The sequence below is a fragment of the Colletotrichum gloeosporioides genome, assembly GCF_011800055.1.
Source record: "Colletotrichum gloeosporioides strain Lc1 chromosome Unknown consensus_47, whole genome shotgun sequence".
NCBI lineage: Eukaryota > Fungi > Ascomycota > Sordariomycetes > Glomerellales > Glomerellaceae > Colletotrichum > Colletotrichum gloeosporioides.
The window spans coordinates 544,769-567,129 of record NW_025544692.1 but is presented as its reverse complement, the minus strand read 5'-3'; the positions used below and the strand labels follow the sequence as shown (position 1 = coordinate 567,129).

The 22,361-nt window shown below is 42.7% G+C and overlaps 4 protein-coding genes across 4 annotated transcripts; 3 read left to right on the top strand and 1 right to left on the bottom strand.

Moving 5' to 3' along the window:
• Nucleotides 1–10,189: 10,189 nt before the first annotated feature.
• Nucleotides 10,190–11,983, top strand: GCG54_00005883 (putative transporter; the record flags this gene model as incomplete). Its single annotated transcript, XM_045405898.1, has 4 exons — nt 10,190–10,546; nt 10,607–10,633; nt 10,694–11,493; nt 11,548–11,983. 4 exons carry the CDS (start codon nt 10,190–10,192, stop codon nt 11,981–11,983), a joined length of 1,620 nt encoding a protein of 539 aa, XP_045264296.1.
• Nucleotides 11,984–12,905: 922 nt separating this feature from the next.
• Nucleotides 12,906–15,402, top strand: GCG54_00005882 (uncharacterized protein; the record flags this gene model as incomplete). The annotated part of the gene is made up of 6 exons (XM_045405897.1): nt 12,906–12,914; nt 12,997–13,218; nt 13,278–13,408; nt 13,464–13,744; nt 13,795–14,810; nt 14,860–15,402. 6 exons carry the CDS (start codon nt 12,906–12,908, stop codon nt 15,400–15,402), a joined length of 2,202 nt encoding a protein of 733 aa, XP_045264295.1.
• An 891-nt stretch (nt 15,403–16,293) lies between these two features.
• Nucleotides 16,294–16,773, top strand: GCG54_00005881 (uncharacterized protein; the record flags this gene model as incomplete). The annotated part of the gene is made up of 1 exon (XM_045405896.1): nt 16,294–16,773. One exon carries the CDS (start codon nt 16,294–16,296, stop codon nt 16,771–16,773), a length of 480 nt encoding a protein of 159 aa, XP_045264294.1.
• Nucleotides 16,774–17,125: 352 nt separating this feature from the next.
• On the bottom strand, nt 17,126–20,532 carry GCG54_00005880 (Nitric oxide synthase; the record flags this gene model as incomplete). Its single annotated transcript, XM_045405895.1, has 6 exons — nt 17,126–19,165; nt 19,216–19,354; nt 19,409–19,722; nt 19,775–19,851; nt 19,900–20,000; nt 20,051–20,532. The coding sequence occupies 6 exons, from the start codon at nt 20,530–20,532 to the stop codon at nt 17,126–17,128; spliced, it is 3,153 nt and encodes a 1,050-aa protein (XP_045264293.1).
• Nucleotides 20,533–22,361: the final 1,829 nt, after the last annotated feature.

The following is a 22,361-nucleotide window of genomic DNA, read 5'->3' as shown; positions in this document are numbered from 1 at the left end:
GATAACAGTTAACTGACCTACTTAGGTGTTAGGCGGCTAGGATAGGATATTTATACTATAGAATTAAAGGGAATAATAGGGACTTACTTAGAACGGAAGAACTATAGTATAAGTCACGTGATAATAAGATAAGAGAACGATTAGTAAAGTATAAGAAGAAATGCTTAGCGATTAGTTAGTATTACTAATTAATTATAATTACCTATATATTTAGGTAATTACCTAAAAGTAAATAAAAGATACTATTTAGGACTTATATATTATATAACCTAAGCCTCACTTAAAATTAGACTTCTATAACTTTTTAATAATTAACTTAGTATTTATTCTTATAGATATTTTTAGCTTACCTTTACTATAAATCACTTATTAAGCTTAAGATTAATCACTTTAGTTTCTAAAAGACTTAATCTACTATAGTTTATAACTTATAACTTAGACTATAACCTTAGTATACTATTATAATATATTAATCCTTAGTTTCTATTAATAGATCTTACTATTAAATAGCTAACTATAATATTTTAATTGCTCCTATTTAGTAAGTTAACTATTAATACCTATTAATAGTGAAAATAATAAATATATCTTTATACGCCTCTACTAAGTTACTTATTCTAAGGACCTCCTCCTCTTTATAGTAGCTAGTTTAAAACCTAGCTAAAGAACTTAAAGGAGCCTCTATAGTAGTAAACTCTAATAATAAGGTAACCCTAAAGAAAGATACCTATAAACGCCTTTAAACTAAAGTTAAGAAAGGAGATAATAATATTACTAAGGTTTAAACTATATATAATAATACTACTATAGAATTTTAAGGCTTTAAAGAAATAATATAATAACTAAGAAATAGCTTCTAGTATATTATAGACCTAGAAAACAAAGTAATTTAATTTAGAGGATAAAATAGTAATACTAATATTAAAGAACTCTAGGAAGAAATCTATACCCTATATATAGCTACTAATATTATTATAACCCCTACTAGAGGATAATAGAAGCTTAAGCTTAATACCCTAATTACCTATAATAGTACCTTTAGATAACTTAAGTTATTCTTAATCTAAGTTAAGAATTACTAGAACTTCTACTATAGAGATTTCACTAATTAGACTAAAAAAGTTATCTATACTACTACTTACTTATAAGGATAAGCTTTTAAATAGTTTAAACTTATCTAAGAAGAGTTCTTTAAATATAAAACCTTAAATAAATACTCTACTAAGACCTATAATATCTATAATAGCTTTAAGGGATTTAAAGATACTCTCTACTCTCTCTTCTAAGACCTTAATAAGAAATAATAAGCTAAAAGAAACCTTATATAGCTATAATAGATAAAGTTAACTAAAGAATATATTACTATATTTAGATAACTTAGTATCTAACTTAACCTTACTAAAGAAACTAAGATCTTTATATTCTATTAAGGACTTAAGGATAAAGTTAAAGATAAGATTATTAAGATTAACTATCTTAAAGACTTTCTTTAGTATACTAACTTAGCTATTAAGATTAATAATTAACTTTTTAAATACTATAAGGAAAAAGGCGAAAAAAGATAAAGACTAAACTTTAGATATAAGTACTAATAGTAGCCCTATTAGAAGTTTAGCCTTTAATAGAATAATAATAGACCTTATAATAACTAGAATAACACTTATTAGAGTACTACCTATAGATAGTATAGTAAACCTATAGATCTCAGTATAATAACTAAACCTAATAATAAAAAGCCTTAGAACCTTAAGTATTATAATTATAATAAATAAGGATATATTACTAGAGATTATAAGTAGCTTAAAAAGCTCCCTTAGAAGCTAGTAGCTAAATGACCCTAATAAGTTAATATTATTACTAAAGTCCTATATATATCTTAATCTTAGACTAGATATTATAATAATAACTATTAAATCTACCTTAAAGATAAGGAAATATTAGGATATTACTTAAGGGATAGTAACTTTAAATAGTTTAAATATAATATAACTATACTAGTTATATATCTAAGAACCTTAGTAATAATATATACTAGTAATAGTAAGATCTATAGAAAAACCTAAGAATAACTTAATAAGATACTATAAGTATAGTAACTTAAACTAATTCCTAGTTCTATTTTAAAAATAACTAATAGCTAAAGTTAGACTAGCTATAAACTCTTAAACTAAACTACCTATATAATACTAAAAGAATAGATAAGGGAAGAATCTAATAATAAGCTAGATTATTAGTATAACCCCTTAGAAGAATAGTAACTATTTAATCTTATAAATAATTAAACTTTTAGAGAAGGAGAAGGTTCTCTTTATAACTTAGATAAACCTTATAATATTATATACTAATATACTTAGGTAGAGATCACCTATAGGTTTACCTTTAGTATAGATAATATTAGCTCTAAAGAGGAATCTAAGAAGGATAATATACTTAAGTGAATTATATATAAGTAAATTAACTTATATAATAATAAATAGTTTATTAAACTTTATAGTATACTTAATATAGAGCTAAGAATATATTATACCTTATAACTTAGGACTGAGGATTACCCCTACTTTAAAATTACTAACCTTAACTATTAATACCTCTTTTAGGTATAATATTTCTTTAACTATTATAAAATCTATATAGGAGATAAGTATAACTACTATTTCTAACCTAAGTAATATAATAATAGTCCTTTATAAAACGTTTATATTATATATACCTTTACTAAATAAAAACTTAGAAAGTTTAATAGTAATATTACTATATTTACTCTTAGCTAATAATTCCCTATAGAATACCTCTATAATAAATAGATAAAATAGGATAAATATTAATATAATAAATATTAGATTTATTATAAAGAAAAAGTATATGCTTAGAGAATTATAAAGAATAGACTTTAGCCTCTTTAGGTTAGATATTATAAAAATAGCTTTATAAAGGTATAATAAGAAGGGAAGTAAATTACTTACTTAGGATACCTAAAGTAGTTAAAAAACTAAACTTACCTACTAATATAGAACTATAATAAGTAATAAGAAAAAAGTTTATCTACTAAATATTATAAGGATATTAAGGTAATATAAAACTTAAAGTTATTATTAATTAATAGATAATATTTATGCTAATTAATAGTAAAGCTAAAGTAAACTTTATTATCTTTTAAGCTATTAATAGGTTAAAAGTACTATAGGGAGGAAAAAAATAACTATATTAGTTATATATAGTAGAAAGAGAAGAATTTAAATATAAAGGAGGTACTATCTATAATAAGACTATGCTCTTTAAGATAAGCTACCTAAATTAAAAAGAAAGAATTTAATTTAATATTACTAACTTAGGAATATATAATATAGTGTTAAGACTACTTTAGCTATAAATAAGTAACCTATAGATAGATTAGAGTAAAAGCTAACTCTATTAGGATTATAATAATTTAGTCTCTAAGTAGCTCTATTAAAAATAGGCTTTAAATAAGCTAATACTATATAAAATAATAAGATAATATATTTACTACTTTAAGGTAAAAAAAGCTATATTATAACTATTAATTATAATAGATCTTAAATAAAAGAATAATCTATTTCTATCTATTTTAGAAGAATATAGAGTTTATAAGAAACTCTTTATAGCTAAATTAGAGATTAAACTGCTTAAATATATTAGTTTTAATTATAAAATCCCCCTTAAGGAAGGAAAAGAACTATAATTTAATAAAATCTATAAACTTAACCTAATAGAGATAGAAGCTCTAGATAAATACCTTAAAGAAAACCTTAAGAAAGGTTATATTAGACTTTTAATATCACTAATAGGAAGCTTTATCCTATTTATACTAAAAAAGAATAGAAAACTATAATTATATATTAATTATTATATATTTAATAAAATAATAATTAAAAATTACTACTTGCTACCCCTTATAGATAAGATAAGATAACTCCTATATAGAGCTAATTAGTTTATAGCTTTTAATCTTAAAGAGGCTTATAACTTAATCTAAATAAAATAAGGCGAAGAATAGAAGACTGCTTTCTAGATATAAAAAAGATATTTTAAATACCTTATTATGCTTTTTAGTCTTACTAATATACTTATAATATTCTAGAATATAATTAATATAGTATTATATAAATATATTAAATCTATATAGTTATCTACTTAGATGATATCTTTATCTTCTCACTTATACTTAAGAAGTATAAAGAAGATATTTATTATGTTTTATAAGCTTTTTAGAAAGCTAAACTCTTAGTTAAACTTAAGAAAAGTAAATTTTATATATAAAAAGTAGAATATCTTAGATTTATTATTACCTCTAAGAAGGTTTATATATTAGGAAATAAAGTTAAAGCTATTAAGGAATAGCTAGAACTTAGTAACTTTAAGGAAGTCTAAAGATTCCTAGGTTTTATTAATTTTTACTATAAATTTATTAAAGATTATAGTAAGATTAATATAGCTCTCACTAGCTTTAGCTATAAAGATATACCCTTTATATAGGAAGAACTATAATAGATAGCATTTTAGAAAATTAAGGACCTTATTACTAGTAAACCTATTTTAATTATCTTAGACCTAATAAAATAGTTTAAAGTAGAACCTAATATATCTAACTATATAATTAGAGTATAACTATTATAATAAGATTTAGAAGGATATTTATACTTATATACCTTCTTCTCTTATAAACTCTATAGACTAAAACTTAACTACTAGATATATAATAAAGAGCTTATAGTAATTATTAAAGCTTTTAAAGAATAGAGACCTAAACTTTTAGGAATAATTTATAAAGTATTTATATACTCTAATTATAAAAATCTTTTATACTTTATAACCTTAAAAGTACTTAATAAATNATAAATCTAATAGTTAGAATTCCTCTTAGAATTTAACTTCTAAATAATCTATTAAAAGGGATTAGATAATAGTAGAGTAGACGCTCTTAACTAATAACTAGACTATAATATCCTAATACCTAAAGAAACCTAAGTGATTCTTAAATAATAAGATAATAGAGATTTAGTGCTAATAGCTAAACTCCTAATAATAGCTAGATAATTTAGTATTAGCTTAACTGATAAACTAAATAATAAAGTAATTATAGAATTTTATATATATTTTATATATAGTTACTAAGGAATTATAAAGACTTAGAAATAATTATAATAATAATATAGAGAAAAGGTTATAAGAGAATATATAGTAAAAGTGATTAAGGATTATAAAGTATACTTAAAAAGTAAACCTACTTAATATTAACTTTATAGTATATTATAACTTTTACTTATGCTATAAACTGCTTAGTAATCTATATCTCTTAACTTTATTATTAAATTACTAAAGTTTTAAGAACCCCTTATAGGAGTATACTTTAATAGCATTCTTATTATTATAGACTAACTTATAAAGTATACCTACTTTATCCTATATAAAGAAGTAAGTAACGCTAAAGAATATATATATACCTTCCTTAAGTATATTATTACTAACTATAGAACACCTAAGGAAATTATATTAGATTAAGATAAGATCTTTACTTCTAAGTTTTAGAAGTTAATTATATTATAACTTAGTATTAAATAATTAATATCTACTATATTCTACCTATAAACTAATAGATAAATAGAATAAATTAATTAAATCTTTAAAACTTACCTCTATACCTATATTAATTATAATTAAGATAACTAGGTTATATTTTTACTAATCACCTAATTCGCTTATAATAGTATAATTAGAGAAAGTACTAAGGAATCCCCTTTCTACTTTAATTATAGCTTTAAACTAACTACTTATAGAGAACCTTAAATAGGCCTAGCTGTAGTTAAAGCTATTACCTTAATATAATAAATTAAGGATATCTAAAATAATATTTATAAAGAATTTAAATTTATCTAATAATAAATATTAAGATTTATTAATAAATAAAGGATTAAAGGACTAACTTTAAAAGAGGGAGATAGCGCCTACCTTATATANTAATAAATAAAGGATTAAAGGACTAACTTTAAAAGAGGGAGATAGCGCCTACCTTATATAGCGAAATATTAAAATAAAATAACTAAGCAATAAACTTAACTATAAAAAACTTAGACTTTTTAAAATTTTATAAGTTATCTTACTAGTTAACTATAAGTTTAAACTCTTAGAAACTATAAAATACTACTTAATATTCTATATTTTACTTCTTAAGCTAGTATTATGAGGATTATAAATAAATAACCTTATTATTATAGAAGATAATAAACTAAAGTATAAAGTAGAAAAGCTATTTAACTACTAGTATAAAGATAATAAATAGGAATACCTTATTAAATAGAAAAACTATAGATATAAAGATAATATATAGGAATTAGATAATAACCTATTTAACTATTAAGATAAGATTAATAAGTATATTAGAACGCTTAATTATCTTAATCTTAGAGATAGATTAAGTTTACTTATAACCTTAGAAGAATTTAAGGAATATGAAAAATATGCTAATAAAAAAGAGAAATAAATATAGGAAGAAATATAATAGAAATAAAGAAAAGCTAAGAAATGAGGGATATAACTCCTATTAGTATAGGTATAATTAGGAGGATGCTTTAGACTAGTATAATAGGAAAATATATCTATTTAACTAGGAATATTAGAATATAACTAAGACTTTTTTAATAAGAAATTTAGAGTATTAGAATTCTAGTTAAGGATTAAATCTAAGTTTAGAATACTAAAACTACTTATAGACTAAACCTCTAATATAGGAGATATTACTAGCTCCTCTTTTATAACCTCCTAACCTTTTTGAAATATTATCTTTTTTTGCTTATATAAATAATCTAATTACGCTATAGACTTATTTAACTTAGCCTGTATAGTATATAAAATAGCTGCTTTCTTTCTTAATACCTTCTCTTTAGCTACTTTAATATCCTCTAAATAAGTAGCTTTATTTAGTAAGTAATTAACTAAGATAAGTCAGTATTAGATAGGAAATATAGCAAAAATAAAGACTTATAAATATAAATAGTATCTACTACTATATTATAAGATTGCTCTAAATAAGTATACTTACTATAAACTTCACTACTAAGAAGAAGCTTATAATACTTCCCTAAAGAATAATAATAAGAATAAGGTATATTAATAACTAGACTAAACTTAGCAATATATAAAGTATAGTTATAATAATAAAGAGTAGAGGTAGCACTTAATTTTAATTTCTAAATACAACCTAATATAGTGTTAGTATTATAAGTAAAATAAGAAGTATAATTAATAGATCTCTAATTTAAGACTAATAACTTATTTATATTAAGTCTTAAGGGTAAGACTTTTAGAGAGGGGACCTAATATTATAACCTATTATATATAGATAATAGTTAACTAACTTACTTAGGCGTTAAGTAGCTAGGATAGGATATTTATACTATAGAATTAAAAGGAATAATAGAGACTTATTTAGAATAAAAGAACTATAGTATAAGTTATATAATAATAAGATAAGAGAATAATTAGTAGAGTATAAGAAGAAACGCTTAGTAATTAGTTAGTATTACTAACTAATTATAATCACCTATATACCTAGGTGATCACTTAAAAGTAGATAAAGGATACTATTTAGGACTTATATATAGTATAACCTAAGTCTCACTTAAGGTCAGACTTCTATAGCTCTTTAGTAATTAACTTAGTATTTATCCTTATAGATACTCTTAGCTTACCTTTACTACAAATTACTTATTAAGCCTAAGACTGATCACCTTAGTCTCTAAAAGACCTAATCTACTATAACTTATAACTTACGACTCAGACCACAACCTCAGTATACTATTATAACATATTAATCCCCAGCTTCTGTTAGCAGACCCTACTGTCAGATAGCTAACTATAACATGTTCATTACTAGAACATCCTAGAATTCTGAGGTCGCATTTTATAAACTTCACTATGCACTTAATTTAGTGTTCTTACTTTAGACTTTAAGGGTGTGCTTATTAAGTCTTGCTGAATAAGTATTAATCAGGTAAGAATCTTTATTTATTTCATCTGAAGCTCTAGGCTGGAGTAATCAGTTCGTATGAGAATCTATTTGTGAAATGGAAGTTAAGCAATTGTAACGTAAGTAGCTCAGCATGATTTTGGCCTTAACCACAGATTTATGGTCATTCCATCTTCTAGTTGCTATGAACAATTTAAATCTCAGCCGCTGGTCTCTTGAGAAAGTCCAAGCCGGCCGCTGAACACACACGAAAGTTATGTGAGGATTTGTTCTTGGATTAAATTTAGTTACTTGTGCTTGTGCTATGGCATTGGGCAGTCTGGCCACGAACGTTCCACTAGGCAGTCATGCAAGCTGCTCGTTATTATTTTAAACCTTTCGCCAAAAGGGAGGCGGGAAAATGTGAACGCAATGACGGATTGTGAAAAGACAATCCGAACGATAGCATGAGAGCAACGCGTGTTTATTGTTGGTTCGATCTCGTGCGGCCAGAGGTGTCCTCTCGCAAGACATCACGAGCACACCGCCGGTGGTTGGCAGTACTATGTACAGTCGTGAACAACGTAATGACCTGCGCTGGGTCGAGATAGAGGCCGTGCTATCATCTCATGGGCCGCTCCAGGATCTGTTCGAGTTCACAATTTACAAACTGTTCGGAATAGAGTTCCACTCGAGAACCAAATGTGTAGTGTTCAAGACGAAATTCAGTTGTTGGCCAACTGCAACCAAGCACTTTGCGGCTCTGAACCCAAGCTAGGGGAAACTAGGCGCCAAGGCGGGAGGCCAATGATACAACCTCGAATAGGGCTTAGACATTTCTTGTGTTTTTCTTATGGATGCAACTTCTTCCCCAAACGTGAGGAGGTGGTCCTTGACGATCGAGCCAAGTGATCAAGCCAAGTCTTGTCAGATCGACCTTCCCCCAAATCATACCCCGCGCTTCTCCAACATCACGACCACAGGTATGGAGTTGAAACACACCCCCTCAGCAGCCGTCAACCCATGAATATGGCCGCAGATCGCTGTGGTTCATGCATAGATGGCAACGTCGTATATCCCACGGTTGAGTTTCTTCCCCACGGGACAGGATGGGACGGACGCTGTGGAGGGTCTCTCCCCGCAAAACCATCGTGGGGTGTGTGGAACCAGGCATACCTTATCCAGACTCCATCGAATGTGCTGAATCATCGTCCGGAGGCCATGGTCAAGTTTTCTATTCAAAAAGACCATGGGAAGCGAGCCTGATGTTTCTCCAAGGCAGTATACCCGCTCATCCGAAAGTTTGGGTCATATTCTGGACGAACATCTGTCTGCATGGCCGGATAGTTCTGACGAGATTCCGCCAAGGGCTTGGTCTGGAGCCATCCGAAGGATTTGGGTGTTGTGGGGTAGCAACATGACACGAACTGGATTCAGTTAGCCTGCTGACTGTGATTGGGGTAAAAATGGATAAAATGTAAGTGTGATTGGCTGTACCCCGCATAAGGGTGTGGTGACCCCTTCTGGGGATGGGTTGCTGGGGGCCATTTTACCTTACTCTGCAGTATTTCCCCCCCAACCTTCGAAGTTCCAACAGGAAATACGCCCGGTCAACTAATTGCGCCAAGACAGCTTTCCGGAATAATCCTCGTCGTCGGCACACCACTCCCCCGAACAGCGGCAGAGAACTCGACCGCCAAGGTGTTAGGCGTGTCTTGGTGTTATCTCGAGGCCTGCAAAGAGCGAAGGCTTGGTCCCCAAAACAGCAGAACAACCGATGTCGCATTGCATTACACCGATGCTTGTTTGGCGCCACACCCGTGGTGAATCAATTCGCGGCCGAATCGACGACGAGTGATGGGAGAGACGGCACCATCTTTGCCTCAGGCCTGCTGTAGGAAAGACGATTCTCAGCCCATCACGAGCCTGGTTCGGGGTGTTTTGGGCCGACATTGTACGGAGTTGGTAACGGCCAACTCCACACCGCCAACGTTGCATCCAACATGACCGCGGGGTGGGAAAACTCTGGGGCTACTGCATAGTACACGGGGTAATCTGGAGTCTGGAGAAGGCCGACGTCCACGCGGAGAGGAGAGCCCTTTAAAGATAGTCGTCGCGCCTGTTCCTCCTGTCCCCCGATGTGACTCTTCCTTGACTCCCTCCCGCCGTCCCTCACCTCGAAAAGTCACTCTCTTTCTTCGCGGGACCTTCGGACGCTTCGCAAAGATGGGTAGTGCCAGCCAGGAGGCCGTTCAGCCTTCCTCCCCTGAGATCATTCGCCAGTCTGAAGAGAAGGGTCAAGATGCCACTCAGGTCGAGCGCACCTTGTCTGGTGCTGACGCCAAAGGCGACCACGTCAACTACGACCGTATCGACAACGAAATCGCCGAGTATGCCGATGCCACCGGCGCTGTTGTCATTACCGAGGAAGAGAACAAGCGCCTGAAGAGGCTTATCGACAGACGCGTCCTGCCCATCATGGTGGTGACCTACTTCCTCCAGGCGCTGGACAAGGGAACCATGTCCTTCAGCTCCATCATGGGAATCCGTGATGACATCCCGATCCTCAAGCAAAACTACTACGTGAGTATCAGGTCCTAGATATGTCCGATGTGTGCCAGTGACTGACGAACTTGTTCACAGTGGGGATGGCTCACCACCTGTATTTACGTGAGTAGCCCTTTCTTGAGATACGTCGAGCCGGCCAGTTACTGACGAATCCACGCAAAGATTGCCGTTCTGATTGTTGAATACCCGACCAACTGGCTGATCCAACGTGTGCCTGTCGCCAAATACCTCAGCTTCAACATTCTGGCATGGAGTGTTGTGCTTTGCTGCCACGCCGCATGCTTCAGCTATCCGGCTCTTATCACCTGCCGAACTCTGCTGGGAATTTTCGAGGCTGTTTGCCAGCCCGCCTTCCTGATCATGAGTTCGATCTGGTACAAGCGCTCGGAGCAGGCCCAGGTTGTCACCTACTGGTACATGATGAACGGCATGCAGCAGATCTGCGGTGGTCTGTTGGCCTACGCCTTCTCCCACATTAGGCATCCCAGCTTCCAGGATGGCAACCCGCCGGGCAACGCCGCCATTCGCTCGTGGCAAGCAATCTTCATCACCTATGGCAGCGCGTCTTTCCTCTGGGGCCTGTACGTCCTCTGGACTCTGCCCGACAGCCCCATGCGTGCCAAGTGCTTCTCGGAAGAGGACAAGAAGCTCATGGTTGAGCGTGTTCGTTCCAACCAGACGGGTCTGCAGAACAAGACGTTCCGTGCCTACCAGGTCAAGGAGGCTTTCACCGACCCCCAGACGTACTGCTACATGCTCATCCAGATCTGCACGACTCTCCCCACATCCGGACTCGGTGCCTTCTATAACATTATCCTCAAGGGCTTGAACTTCTCGCTTCTCCAGACCCAGCTTCTGGCCATGGTTCTGGGTGCCATCATCATCTTCACCTTGATGACCTCGGCCTGGGCAACCAAGAAATGGAACCAGAACCTGATCACGATGGCTGTCTTCCTAATCCCGTAAGTTGCGCACCTTTCCACGGCAGAGAAACTCAGCTGACTCTTTCTACCTAGATCGTTCATTGGTACGATTGTTATCATGACTGTGCCGAACAAGAACGAGTCTACCAAAGCTGGTCTCCTGATCAGCTACTGGATCGTCTTCACTTTTTGGGCTGCGCAGGGTCTCGGCATGTCCATGCTGACGCGAAATGTCGGAGGGCAGACCAAGAAGTCTGTCTGCATTACGCTGAACTTCTTGGCTTGGTGCGCGGGTAACGCTGCGGGCCCGCAGGTCTTCTTCGACGGTGACGCGCCCCGCTACATCAAGGCGCTGACAATTCACCTCGTCTGCTACTCCGTCCTGGTTGCTGTCATTGTGTTCCTTCGCTGGAACCTGGTCTGGCGCAACAAGAAGAAGGACAGGAAGTACGGTGCTGAGATTGACACCACCCACGGCTTCGATGATTTGACGGACCAGGAGAACAAGAACTTCCGCTACATCTACTAAGGGTAGGTAGGAAGCTGGCTGTATTGTAATGCGTGAGGCCTCGCCTGCGCAAGTATTGAGACCACTACTTGCTGTATTCAGTGCAGCACAGACACATTTGATGACTGCGCAAATATACCCAAAAACGCGATGTAAAAGTGATCATTGACGATCGGTGTGGATTCGGTGATGATGGCATCCACACGTGCATCCACCACAGCCACATGAATGGAGTGCGCCACAAGATGCAAAGTGAGGCTCAGGCGGTGATGTGTCCCGTTCATGTCACTCGCTGAGTGTGTGGACGCATGGTCTGTGCTCGACCTCCTGTTCCCGTGGCTGACATAATGAAGTGGACAAGCTGGCAGCTGGCAATCCAGGAACATGGCAAACCAGGTTTCACGAGGCCCAGCTGCGGCAGCTCCACGTCCAGCCCACCCAGCTCCCCCTTCAGCAACGCCTTTCAATCCAATGGCGGCCCTTGCTATTGTTCCCTGCTATCCGCTGCGAATCCAGTAATATTGTTCCAGCCCATCAGCACAGCAAATCACCCACAGGCGACTGCAGTTAGAAACGCCAGGCCAGGGGGCAGCCAGCAGCAGCAGCAGCAGGTTTCCCGCCCGTCACAAGAGAGTCCAAGCTCACCACCTGCCCCAAAGGTGGTGCTTTGCTTGTACCTTGCCTTTACGCAGTACCTTACCCAGCCAGGCACCTCAATCAATTGACGCCGCACTCCCTCGTTCGCCATCCCGCCTCTGCCACGCTCCCGTTCCACGCCAAAACCAGGCCAGGACAGGCCAGGCAAGCATCTATCTATCCCTCGCCAATCTCACCGACCACATTTCGGTTTGCGACTGCGAGCCCCTCGCGGCCATCCCTCTACTCCCAGCCATCTGTTCCGACCCGCGATTCCCACAGGAAGCTGCTTTTCTACCGCGACCGCATGCTTCAAGTCGAACCTCGGAGCTCCTAACACCGTATCCCGTCGACGACAGCCTCGAGCCCATCTGCTACCGCTGAAGCTTGACACCCAGCAACACCGCCGCAATGGTTGCGCCGGCCGTGCCAGAGTCCGTCAAACGCTCTTTGCGACTTCCATCCTCGTCTCCCATGCTGATGCTGTCACTAGGCTCACGGAAGAGATTCTGTCAGAATCAATTGATGCCCGCACCGAGTCCCTCATCTCCCTGCGCGAGCTTGGCCCCCCTGATCTTGTCCATCTCCTAAAGCAGGCCACAAGAAACCCTGGCAAACAGGTATGCGATCTCAAAACGCCCTCCGAGCTCTCGTCCATTGCTGACCGCCTCTCTTCCAGCTCGGAGTCTACCATCATGTCACCGGTGTCGATGCCTCCTCGTCCGCCAGTCTTGCCGCCTACATCAACACCCTGACCTACCGCGAGCATGGCCAGGCCGCCCAGACAAAGATCTCTGAAGGTCTCTACTGGTACGGCAAATTCATGCGCCATCCCCGAATCCCTTGACGCTGATCTGTTTGCTAGCTGCTACAATGCCTTCTCAAGACTGGACATGCGCGTCCACGTCACGATACCTGGTACTGTCGAGAGCTACTGCGTGGACGAGCGCGGCGAGAAGCGCAAGGCGACGGACGACCTATGGCTAGAGACATATCTCTGCAGTGTTCTCCGAGCTTACTCCTACGCCGACGACGGAAGCGGAGAAACCATTCGAAAGATTATGGGTGTGCGCAGGTTCAACCCCGTCACCAATACCGAAACCGAACACCGTTTCCTCAACGCCGCTGAGCAGCTTTTCTTCCGAGGTATGACATGCCTCGTCGCTTGAATAACTACGATACTGATTCTACTCCAGGTTGGCAGCTGGGTTCCGACTCTGTTGTTCAAGTGCCGAACAATGTCTCGAACCATCTGACGGCTGGCCTTCTCAAGTACTTCCAGACCACCGGCCGGTATGCCTCGGGCATCAATCTCTTCGAGAAGCTGAGAGACCAGAACATTGAGGTTTCTTCTCTGTTGTCCAAGGTTTTGTTCATGGGCAATGAGGAAGTTGAGGGCGTCCGCGTGCTTCACCAGGCTCTCAAGGAGTCCCCAATGGACTATGTTATGCTCGACACCCAAGCCGAATTCCTGTTGAAGAAGGCGCAGACTGCCGCAACTCCTGAACAAAAGGAGGAAAGGCTTCGTTTGGCTCTTGGATGCGCTGATCGCAGCACCATTGCCGCACCTAGCGAGTTTGGCACTTGGGCAAGATTGGCACAGGTTTATGTTGCCATGGAGGATTGGGAGAACGCCCTGACGATTCTCAACTCCTGTCCCATGTTCACGTACCAGGACAAGGATGCGCCACAGATGCCTGAGCCTAAGGACGTCCATTTGCCGACTCTGCCGGAAACTCGTCTCGATGAGATTGATAGCGAACCCGAATCCAGGTACTCAGAGCAGGTTGATGCTAGCCTCCTGAACCTGCGCGCTGCTGTGTACAAGGGCACCTTTAAGCAGGCCTACAGCATTTTGACGGAGATGACGGCGAAGATTGGTTGGGATCAACTGCTGAAGATTCGGAGCACTGTCTTCGTTATGGAGGATGAGTACCGTTCAGAGAAGCATGAGCCGCAGCCACCTCGCAACCCGAGTACCGACGGTCTTCGGGGTACCCCAGACCCGACAACGAACGGCGATCAGTCCGAATCGGACTCGGATGATGAAGACGACGAGAAGGAGGAAAAAGAAGAGAAAGAAGAGACGAAGCCGGCAGACACCGAGTCGACTGCTGAGACTTTGGCAACGAATGGACAATCGGAGGGTGAAGCGGTTGAGAAGCCCAGCCATGCGATAGATCCTGGCGAGTTGAAGGGTGACGCCGAGAACGTAAGTGCTGGAACCAAACTTTTAACGGGCATTGCTAACAAAATCACAGGGCGCCCAAAGTGATGACCACCTGTCCAAGCTGAACAACAAGCGGTTGTGCGAGCGTTGGCTAGACAGCCTCTTCATGGTGTTGTATGAGGACCTGCGCGTCTACACTATTTGGCGTACGCAGATGGCTCAGTACCGCGCCCAGTCCATGCAATACAAGAAGTCGGCCGAGGAATGGGAGATTCTCGGTTCTCTTGCCGAGAGACTTCAACACACGGATGAGGCCGTGGAGGCGTACAGAGCTTGTCTCGCATCCAGGTTCAGCCCCAAGGCCTTGACCGGCATCCTACGGGTCTTTGAGCAGAACAAGAACACTCGCGAGACCGTAGCGTCTGTGATTCGTCTCGTAACCTGGCAATATAGGTGGTACTCTGAGTTTTCTCCCGAGCTTCTCCATACTATCCGAACACTCATCGAGGACGAGGGCGCCGTCAAGGTCAGGAGCATCATTCAGGCTACCAGTCTGCCGCAGAACGTCCTCGATCTCACGCATCACTACGCTGCTCTTTGCGCCACTTTCCGTAGCAGCGGCACCGACGGCTAAGCGCAGCGCTTTTATAAAACAACCAGAGAGCCCGGCAGCTATTAGGAGCAAACTGTCGATGATGAAATGGAGGGGTTTTGTGCTTCAGTATCTTCATGCCCGAGACGAGACTTGCAGGATTACGACTTGGTTGCTCATGTTTTTTTCTACCACAACAGCGTGCATCTTCACAATTATATCGGTGCGCTGTGTCGGGATATTTCAAAAGCATGAGCTGCGGCTGTTTGGGCCTCAGGACTGTAATTCAGAGTCAAATGATACCTTGTTCCGTCAACATTATTGCCTGAGATCCATTACTCCCAAATATTGAAGATGACTGTGCCGGTCGCGTGCGCATCCAAGATGCGGCGACGGTCCAGACCGCTGACCCGCTTAACAAGTTGCTAGCGACCGGGCGATTGACCGAACACACGGAGCACTCACGGCCCCGGCCGCTCACAGAGCCTAGCCGCCCGATGAAAACCAGCCAGGCCGATCGGGTGCCATCCTCTCAGGGACAACTGATATCACTCCTACGTCAAAGGTATGTTTTATCATGGACGCCCGGAGGATTTTGGGGGTCCTGTGGCGGCCAAGCGGCGTCGGGCCCGTTCGATCAGTGTCGATGAGATAAGTCCTCCCCACCTCAGGGCCACAAAATGGCGGGTAGTGATATCACCAGCGACAATCATCGAGATGACGTCGACTAGCAGAGTTCAGATGGCGAGCCTCATCGGCAACTACATAAGTTGAACCTTCCAAGCAGAAAGAAGCTAATTTTATCTCCCATCATTAAATCAACCACTTCATCAACATCCTCAAAAAAGATTGCAGGATATCCCTATCAGTCCACCCCGAACCACTTATACCACCTTTACATCATTTAAACCATTTCACACACCAACAAGCACAATGGCGCCCTCCAAGGACCAGCTTAACGAGATTGCCGCCCAGGCCCAGCTCGACCTCAACACCTACCAATCCAAGACCGGAGCCGCCCGCCCCATGGGCAACGACGATGCCGGCGTCTCTTCCGTCGCAGAGCGCAAATTCCCCGGTGCCTCCGTCAGCGTCCAGGGTGACCCTACCAACAACGTCTCCTACAAGCCTGAGCAGCCCGCAAGGGACCCAGCTCAGGATGACGACGACGTCGTACCAGCCAAGAAGATTTCTTCGCTTGGAACCCAAGACCAGAAGAACGATGTCCTGCTCCAGGGCGAGGGTGCCGTGAGGAACAACGTCGGCACTAAGCCCCCAGGCGTCGGCGGCAACAAGTTCCCCGGCTCGGATTACTACACCCCCGAGTCTGTCCCAGACAGCATCTCTGCGGAGGGCAATATTGCTCCCGGGAGCGTAACGCAGGCCTCTGCCGAGGCTGAGAACCCCAGGTAAAATTGCATGGAATTGGAATGTAAGGATAGCGAATCGGGCATTGTATGGTTACTATGATCATGATGTACAACAATAATGAATTGCCACAATGGCGTATTTCACTTTAAGATTGATACAATTGCATTTCGTGACACTTCACCAACGATGCCCATCACCTAGCGCATTTTCAGAGGCATATGTTCACTTGGTCAAGCAGCAGTATGTTGCACGAACGGTTTTGAGTGAAAAGAAACAATAATTGTACGATTTTCTCCGTCCTAGGAAATGACAATAGAAACCCTCCAACTCCTCGCTTGGTCTCTGCCAAAGTCTATGATGCAAAAAAAAAAAAAGGAAAAATAAGGACAATGTCTCAAATAGCAGGCTGGTAAACATCAGCAACGAATCGATCCCCCAGCGCTTCCCTAGCATCATGCCCCAACACCTCGCTCAAGTTACCCAAGAAATCATCAACGGCTTTCGGTCTCGCGCACGCAAACACCAACGCCCCGTCCTCGACACTCTTCTTCAGCTGCTCCCGCACACCGGGCTCAAGCATCGCATCTTGAGCTCTCTTCTTCCCCTTGTTACTTCCAGTCAGTCTCAGCACGTCGAAAAGCCCCTCTTCATCGGCTTCTTGCACCGCCTCACATACGAGAGTCTCGTCGGAGGCTTTGAAGCCCGCAAAGAGACTGATGGTAGGACTCTTCAGCGCGGGCGAGGATTGCAACCGCTGCAGACGGTTCTGTAGGAGGCCCCTCACTGGCGCCATCCCTGATCCGGTGGTGAAGATGATGGTTGGCACATCCTGGTTGCGAGCAATTTCTTCCAGGTGAGCCGAAGGGCGAATCTTGCAGGTCACGGCTCCGAAGGCTTCGAAACAATTGAGGTATCGGTCGGAGAATCTTCCATTGGTATGGTGCTGCACGAGAAGATCAAGGGTGTTGCCATCTTCACGCTTGGTTCGCGACCCATCGGAGGCGATCGAGTACTCCCTCGGCTGGATTGTGGGCATTGCATTGCAAAGAGCGTCTAGAGTCACCGTCTGCCTCCAATCTGAAGGAATCAGGTGAACAGCGTCTTCGATCGGAAGCTTTGTCAAGCCTTCCAGGCCCGTGATGGAAAGGCCATCCGCCCACGCCACAGACTTGAAAGGCTGTTCCAAGTCTGCAAAGCGCTGCAGGAAATCCCCGATCATAGGCTCACCGGGAAGAGACAAGACCTCCTCAGACCGCAGGCCAAGAGCTCCGAGAACACGAGAGACTTTGGTCTTCGAGTTGGGAGGAAGGATCCAAAGACTGCCCATGGTAGGGTATTCGCGATCACCCAAGTCAAGGGTGACCCTTTTCATGCCATCCACTGCAGCCCCCGTGACGGGTTGGCCCACAACCTTGGCTTGAAACCACGGCCTAGTGTCAAACGGCCGGGCAGGTCGGGTAACTCGCTGCAGATGACTTTCCTCCGGGTCCTCCGGGCTAGCCTTCTGCAGCGCGACAAGGCACTGATCGAAGAACTGCCCCAGAATCGACCAGGGCGGGTTCTCAGCCCCGGTGTCGGCCTCACGCATACCGATGAGCCGTTGAGCGTCGCCCTTGCTCAGCAACTCCTCAAGGTCCATGGCTGCCTGGTTGTATGTGTCCGGGTACTCCAGCGAGCCATTCGCAAAGATGGCATACCGACACGACAAGCCATTGTTCCTCGCCAGTGCATCCGCAAAGGCCTTGCCATTCTGGGGGATCTCTCCTCGGCCAGTCGTGCTGGCGACAATGACCAATACGTCATCAGACTCGATCATGGAGATGGGCAGGGCATTGAGTGTGCACGGTGGCACGACGGTGCCTAGCTTGGGATTGACCTCGCACGCGTGCTGCAGCTGCGCGCACAGCCTCTTACACAGCTTGATCGCGACGTTGCCTGAGCTGCAGAATCCGATGTAGATCCTGCGCCCGGGCCCTCGAGGAGACAACGGTGTCAGAGGCGTCAGGGGTCTGACAGGAGGGGGCACGGGTAGGAATGCGGTGCCGAAGGGAGATACTGGCGTTACTGGTCGCGTGAGGGAAATCGACGGCACCGGGATTGAGATGTTGAGCTTCGTGTCCGAGGCGGGATGCGGCCGTGTGCGAGGGGTTTGTCGCTCCCGGCGCCAGGCCTTGATGGGATCTTGGGCGTGGCGACAGATGAGCGGCTTTGGCTGGTAGTTTGGGGAGCCGCCGCGGTGCCAGAGAGGAATGATGGAGCCTTGCGGAGGAGCAAGCCAGTACGGGTCTGAGGGGAGGCGGAAGCCGTTGTTCATGAGGTGCTCGTCGTCGAATTGTGTGAACTGCTCTGCTGCGCCGAGAGAATCCGACATCCTAACGCCTGCCTGAGCGAAGGACCAGTACGTGGCGTAGTTGAGCTCGAGCTGTGCGCGGGACTGCATGATATTGTAAGCATGGTTCCCGAGAGTTGCAGAAGAGAACTTACCAAGACAGCTAGACGTTCATAGTCTGGCAAGTCGTCAACATCCCCGTCGACCAAGCCAATCGCCTTGGCGATCTGGGGAAGTGCGTTGTAGCGGAAGGAATCTGCGAGATTACGAACGCCAATCTCGGCATCCATGAACCTGTAGGCTGGTTAGGCACGTCATTGAGGCAAGGCAGAAGCAAGGCCAACTCACCACCCGATGAAGGGCGCTGCGGTATACTGAACGCCGCCAATGCTGAAGCCAAGACGGCTCAGTGCTGGCGCGGGAACCCAACGCAGGCCAATGGTCTCGAGCCCGGGATGCTTAGGATGGCGGATCTGCACCAGCGGGAAGGCGTCCTTGGGCAGCTCGGTAATGACAGGTTCTTGGCCTTCGGCCATGGTGACAAGAGGTAGGAGATCCCATTGTGAGCGGAATCGCGGCGGTGTCCAGCCCAATTCGATGATGGCGTTTGTCAACTCGACGTTGGCGGGGTCTCCAAGGATTTCGCCGTTGGATTGTTGGTACTTGACGGTGTTAGTGGTGTAATTGAGGGTCAGGGTGAAAAGAAGAACTCACCCCTGCAAATGACAGCAGTTGGGAATTCCAGATCATAGGACCACGGCTGTTGATATCCCTCGGAGGAAAGACGAAGACTGAATTGAGTTAGCCAAGTTTGTTGACAGAAATAAGAGATAGAATACCTGTGGGGTTTATTTCGCCAGAGTTGTAGGCAACTTTGAGACTCTCAATCAAAGTCTCGGCCATCTTCTTGCTCGTCCTGACGTGCCTCAAGTCACACAGCCTTCAAAGGTCAGTTAGGAGCCCAGATAATTCAGATGGGATTACACGTACCTCAGGTTTCTGTATTCAGACCTCATGATGCACTTTCGTGCGTGCTTCCATGCCGTCCGAAGCCCAAACTCGAGCTCTTCGAATGTCTGCGTCCAGAGACCACCAACAAGACCATCTGTCGTTGTGGGTGGTGCTTCCGGTCCACACTCAGAAGTAGATGTGAATCTGCCCTCCGTTGAGTTCTTCTGGATCTCCTGAAGAACTTCATGTGCGCGGTGGTGGAGTTGCTCCATCGTCAAGAGCCCATCCTTGTACATCTGCTGCAGGAAGTCGAGGGCATCTTCGCGGACTTGGGCATAAGACTGATTTCGGCCAACACGATCCTCGTCCATATGCGTCATGCGACCCGACTGGCAGAATTTTGGCGTGCATCCTGTCGAAGCCAACGAAGGGTATTGTTCGCGGATGTTGGAGAATTCTTGCTCGACCGAGATCGGCCGGGGCGGCACCGCGAGGGTGCTCTGCAGAAAAGGACATGCCATATCTGTCTTGTGTGATGTGATCGATCAGATGTGGGGGCGGGACGAGACCGACAGGAACGTCGACTGCTTATTTTCCCCGGATTTTCAAGGGTAGATCGAGAATGTAACTCAATGCATAAGAGAGTGAGTACAAAGAGTTGCTTGATTGCTGGGGCTAGTCAGAGTGGATCTCTCGGTGAAAATTGGCGATGGCGACATCAAGCGAATGACTAAGTTGTGTGAATGCCGATGAAGCTCTCTTGATGATCCGGACTGAACAAAACAAAAAGAGAGGATGAAGCTCAACTTTATACGGGAAACAAGATGCAACTAATAATACCAAGCTGAAATTTGGGACGGTCAAATGTTTGGTTGCCTGGCCTGCCATGACTTCCAGTTTCGGCCGACATCACCGTCTGATATTGGACACACCGGTTCTGTCCTAAGCCACTGGCCCCCTTTCCATCCCAAAACTATTGCACATCAATCAACCTCGTGCTCAGAGTAACACATCCAGCGATGGCTTTTAGATTGGGTAGCACGAACTGTCTCAGGCAACCGGTGCGAGTGCTGCTGAATGGCTGAAGAACTGCAAGGGGCATGTTGAAAAATGCTGTCAGCCCCATCCAGTAAGAGCCGTTCCCCAAAGCCACCGCCATGGGCGATGCCCCTCCATCACGAATCCTCAAGAGTATCAACATGGGCTTTAGAGTGGGGGATGACGCGGGGGAAGAGTCTTAGCGCTGCTGCGCGATGCATGTTTTTGGGGGTTCTTCGGGACCGATGCCAATGGCCGGCTGACCGACCTGTCGAGGCTGAGTTCCTCTCACTCCCGTCATGCACGGCCGGCGCCCGAACACTTCACAAAGGCGTTATTTCGCTGACAAAACCGACCCCAAGGCAACGCTACGAGTTGCATTTTGTCAGCCAAGAACCGCTCCTGCGAGGCTCTGACTTACAAAACGCCTCTGGCAACTAGAACATCGCGTAGAGGATGAAAGCGAGTAATTCGATTAGCTAACAACTGCAACCTTGGCTGACTTCAGCTGAGCTTCGGAGCGTCTGCACATTGTCGTAATTGGGCAGGTCGACGATATGTGTGTGTAATACCCGGGCCACGTTCAGCTGCATCAACTGAGCTAATTTGATCGACCAGTGGCGGTTGAACAAAAGGGAAGCGTCGAATGTGGGATGGAATGCGATGATCTGGTTGCCCCCCAAGTCTTGTCCGTGACTCTTGTAATACGGCCTAACTCATGGCCATCTCCCGGCGGAGACTTCTTGCGCACGCAACTCGCGTGGAATCCGGCGCCATCGTTGCATTCAACGAAGCCTCAATTGCCTTCGGAGTCTCCTCGTGATTTCATTGACAGTTGTGGTCGTCAAGCTAGTGATTCGAGTGCAACGGAAGCTTCGGATAGAAAGTTCGACGACCATGTGTTCTGGAAAGGAGGTCTGCGGCAACTCTCCGGGGACCACGAGGACGTAACAGTGTACAGAGACACGGAGGCGCTGATCTAGAAGCTTTCGTGGAAAACCAGCTTGGCAAATTTCCATCTTTCGCAACCCGAGCCGACAGGTGTGGGCGGCCGGGTTTGATAGACTATCGTCCAGCCTGAATCATGTGGCACTCGCCTCAACCTGCATCAAAACCTCAAAGAAAACCACATGGTAAACAATTAAACTGGGGCACGTTTCGTGTTACCATGAACGTGTTTTGAGAAATAACATTCGACGGACTCGTTCGGTCGCGAAGATCTCCCCTCTGATAGAGGGTGGCTTGAAACCTGGATGAAGTGTCAAGGCGGTGGCACTGCATAGTGTTGAACCCGCGCGGATCAGATCTGCAA